Below are 4,156 nucleotides of genomic sequence, written 5' to 3' on the forward strand. Positions count from 1 at the left end.
TTGTTTGTCTATGTTCGTGTGTCTTCGGGTTGGATCCTTTCGATCAATCTTATTCTTCACTAGCGGTGGTTGCTGTTCTGGTACGCTGGTCCTATGGGGCCTTGACACGATGACTTTCTGACTGTCTACTATAACAAGTCATGTTCGACTCCGGCGAAGGAGGGGCGATGACGGCGGAGCGCCTTCGGCGAGCTTCAGTGCTTATAGTCGTCGCTAGGTGGTGTATAAATCTGGATGTATATTTTTTTTATTCGTTGTACTGATACGATTAAAGATGAATTACTCATGAATTAATAGATCGTAGCTACTCCATCTCCGAGGCACATCACATGCATGTGTGGGTCCAAGTCAGCTTAATCTGTTCATATGCATGGCCCACTAATTAGGCGCTGGATCCATGCACGTGACTGGCCCCGGCTGCCACTGGTCCGCCATTGCCGTCCGTGTCAGCTCAGCCATCCACTCGCAACTAGCTTGTAGTGCTGGGGTTAGCTGGCCACCTACGGACGGACACGCACACAGGATTGCATGCTCGTAGTCGTGCCAACGCCCAAGATATGCTGTCGGCGGTGGCCACGGCATCCGTGCTATAGGTGCCACAAAAACACATGAGCGTTTACGATTGCCCACAGTGGAAGTAACATATTGTAACATCATATATATCTAGATAAAATAGATAATGTGACAAGCAATTAATGAAGAAAAAGAGACATATGATAACATAACTAGTTACTAGTAGTATGAATAACATTACACATATTAAGGTAAGATGAGTCTATAACCTAATAAATTATGTATTGCATGACATGACACACACATATGTTACTCCTTAGTGTATGGATAGTAAGAGCAAGTATAATAAAGTGACATAAGCGGACTGTAAGGATTTAAATACTACTCCTATATCTTTGCTGACTTGGAAGAGAAAGAAGAGGAGAGCAAAGTGAAGCGGGTTTTAGACTTACAGCCGGTCGTAGCAGTGCTCCAAAAAGATATGTGAGAGTATATAATAGGCCATATAATAGAAAAGTAGTACTTGTAGCCCACTACTACATGTGTTGGCTATAATATTGGTTATAGATTACATGGCGAGATGTTACAGTCAACAACAAATTATATTATTAATCATGCTTTAACATAGACTAATAGCATATGCATGTTACTGGTCAAAATTAGTCTACTGTCCGTAAATCGCCGGGAAAGCCGTCGTCTAGCCAGTGTCCGGAATCGTGACTGCATGTGCCATGCATGCCAGCTCTGCTTGCCTATCCGATCGATCCGTGCGTTCACCCACACCCAGAGCCAAGAGCAGCACGTGAGTTGTCCATCTCACTATTATTGTTCGTGAGTAGTAGGGTGCACCGGTGCAGTGTCAGCGTTCTGCGTGTGTCTGACTCTGATATACAGGAGTATCGGGTTCGGCCTGTCCCGCCCAGCCACTTGGGCGTGCTACCTTTCTGCAGACAAGAGGCAACTTTGCAAGGTTTATTCCAAGGAGACATAATATATGCAGAGTAAAAAATAACGAAGGTAAAAAATATTCCAGTACTCTTCACTCATTCTTTTTTGTATTTCAGTACGCTCTCTCTCTCTAGCACGATGGAGAGTGATACGAGATAAAACCAAATATGCTAGGCGCGCTTAAGTGTAATTTTGTTACATAGGACCCTACCACGTAAATGGATTAAATCTACTCACTCCGTTCCCAAATACTTGTCTTTCTAGGCATTTCAAATGGATTCAACATACGGATGTATGTAGACATATTTTAAAGTGTAGATTCACTTATTTTGTGCCGTATGTAGTCACTTGTTGAAATCTCTAGAAAGACAAGTATTTAGGAACGGAGGGAGTAGATGATTGTGGAGGGGACTGAGAAGGATCAACGGGCCGGATGTACCACTTTGGACGTCATGACCATGATGCTGTAGTGACATGTAAAGATGCACCAAAAAACCGGTAACATGCTAAATTGAACATGTGCCCGAGATTCTCACGGGTCATTATTAGTGTAACACACACACACACACACACACACACACACACACACACACACACACACACACACACCAATTGAACATGCTAATTGGACATGAGCTGCCTGTTTGCCGCGTCTTAAGCCTTTGCGTCTTCATGTTTATTGGCCCTCTCCTAGCTAAAAGCCTAGAACTATCATTTGCTGCTATGATGTCGGCGCAAAGCACAGTCAAGCTTCCATACAATGTCGTCTGCTGTGACGGTGAAGCCCTCGTCTAGCTGAAAGGGAATAATTATAGACTAGTTAATAAAATGGAATGTAAATATTTGTTTGATTTTCATCTGTTAACAATATATGATGCAGTTCAACTATAAATAAGAAAATGTGTAGAGTGAAACGGTGAACCTGCCTTGGCCATGAGGTTTATGATCAGAGTGGAAGCCGGGAAAGACACGACATTGGTATGTGTGATGCTAAGGTGGAGCCCCTCGACCTCGGCGAGCAACGTGACAAGGACCCCTTTGCCGTCCTGGCAGTGGATCCTCATCATCACATTGCTCTCCGAGATCCTTGCCTCGATCTCCGGCAACGGGATCCTTGTCATCGGTGGACCTCCTCCAGCTGCTGCTGACGACGCCGGTGACGGGTAGCCATCATCGCCATTGGAGATGCACGGCCTCTTCACTAGCACCACCGAGTCGATGCTCCTCACCTCACGGCCCTCGAATGCCTTGAGCTTCTCCTGCTGCTCCTTGACGCACCTCAGTGCGTCGGACAGTATGGTCGCCTTGTCCATCTGAATGGAAAATTACTTTGGTCAATGCTGAGCTGAACTGCCGAAGTGAGTGATGTGATGCTACCACAAAATTATTTGTGTGAGAAATGTACAGACCCTCTTGAGGCCGGGGATGACGGTGGAGAGCTCTATGAAGCGTCGGTTGATCTTCTCCCGGCGCTTCCGCTCCGCCATGACGTGTTCGTGCACGGTCGGCTCCATCCCTGTACTGGTGCCTGAGAATTTCCTCGACGGTGGCGACCTGTGCGCCAGCTCCGGCACGACGTGGCCGGGAGCTGCGGGTGGGCTCGGGGTGGCCTCGATAATGCTGGGCGGCTGCGCTCTGGCCGAGGTGAAGTTCCAGCTCGCGGCCGGGTAGTTGGTGCCGCAGTTGGACGACCAGCCGTCGTTCTCCACGGCCACCGCGGCGCCACTGTCGCCCGAGCTCCAGCTGTCGTTGGCTCCGTGTCGGTGGGCCGCCATGTGCGTGCCGTTCTGCAGCGCCGCCGAGTAGTCGAGCTCTAGGAGTGACGACGGGAAGACGTCTCCGGCGGCCGCGACGTCCTGCTCCTGCTCCAGCGTCTCCATGGCCCACTGAATGAACATGTTCGTGTCGTCCATGCTCGCTCGATCTCCAGCCGGCTACTTCTACCTGATCGAATCACTCCAAAATAAATGGTTTATAGCACATTTTATACATAACGAATGCATCGATGGATCTAACCTATAAATCACACACTTACCTGACGAGAAGGCACATCATTGCATATGGTCTCCGAATCCCTCTCAAGCTTTCACTTGTTTCACGCGTGGCATATATATAGCTAAGCTCCGGCAAGGGCACGGCTGGTTGGGTGGGGGTTCTTGCTAGCTACTGTACCGTACTATGGGAAACAAGAAGCATCTTGTATGTAGAACAACAAGATACCCCTATCACGTGCACCTCACCTCAGCAAGACCACTTTTCAGTCTATGATTTGTCCTTTGCATGCATGGCTTAATCCTTAATTATTTTTGGAGGCCCATGCACGTATGCTTTTGTGAGAGATTACATGCCCCATCTATCACACCATGCTAGCTCCACTCTCCCATGCTTTTTTAATTGACTTTTAATTTTAGATATATTATAGTTTTTGAATAAAAGTCAAATTTATTTTTTGTTTGTTTCTGGTCGACGAGGACTCTGAAACAAGGTCACTTTCGAATACATGTTTGGCTCGTTTTAAAATGTCACCAAGTCAACTATTAAAACTTGGTAAGAACTAAGGATAATAACAAATTCGTAATATTAAGTTTCTACCAAGTTTTACAAAGTGCCTTGCACCAACGGAGCCCTACTTGCCCATTGCATGGTATCGTTGCAGTCGCTTTGTCATGCAATGCCACAACTCTGAATTAACGCT

At 46.8% G+C, this 4,156-nt stretch overlaps 1 protein-coding gene across 3 annotated transcripts; it reads right to left on the reverse strand.

Annotated features, from left to right (window-relative positions):
* Positions 1 to 1,903: 1,903 nt before the first annotated feature.
* LOC123117634 (transcription factor bHLH18-like) lies at positions 1,904 to 3,654 on the reverse strand. Of its 3 annotated transcripts, none has more exons than XM_044538349.1 (4): positions 3,497 to 3,654; positions 2,871 to 3,405; positions 2,388 to 2,774; positions 1,904 to 2,256 (listed from the first exon to the last, which is right to left on the reverse strand). In XM_044538349.1, exons 2-4 carry the CDS (start codon positions 3,372 to 3,374, stop codon positions 2,173 to 2,175), a joined length of 975 nt encoding a protein of 324 aa, XP_044394284.1. In that variant the 5' UTR covers positions 3,375 to 3,405; positions 3,497 to 3,654; the 3' UTR covers positions 1,904 to 2,172. The 3 variants fall into 3 exon arrangements, with proteins under 3 accessions (XP_044394284.1, XP_044394285.1, XP_044394286.1); XM_044538350.1 differs by having other exon boundaries at positions 1,904 to 2,252; positions 2,384 to 2,774; XM_044538351.1 differs by having other exon boundaries at positions 2,384 to 2,774.
* Positions 3,655 to 4,156: the final 502 nt, after the last annotated feature.

Source organism: Triticum aestivum, chromosome 5B (genome assembly GCF_018294505.1).
Source record: "Triticum aestivum cultivar Chinese Spring chromosome 5B, IWGSC CS RefSeq v2.1, whole genome shotgun sequence".
In the NCBI taxonomy this organism is placed as follows: Eukaryota; Viridiplantae; Streptophyta; class Magnoliopsida; order Poales; family Poaceae; genus Triticum; species Triticum aestivum.

Excerpts from the sequence above, each read along its gene's own strand:
- LOC123117634 (XM_044538349.1), bottom strand. The coding sequence starts at position 3,374 with ATGGACGACACGAACATGTTCATTCAGTGGGCCATGGAGACGCTGGAG. Across the intron at positions 2,775-2,870 it reads TCATCCCCGGCCTCAAGAGG|ATGGACAAGGCGACCATACT; the intron begins GTCTGTACATTT and ends TTTTCCATTCAG. Across the intron at positions 2,257-2,387 it reads TCATAAACCTCATGGCCAAG|CTAGACGAGGGCTTCACCGT; the intron begins GCAGGTTCACCG and ends ATTCCCTTTCAG.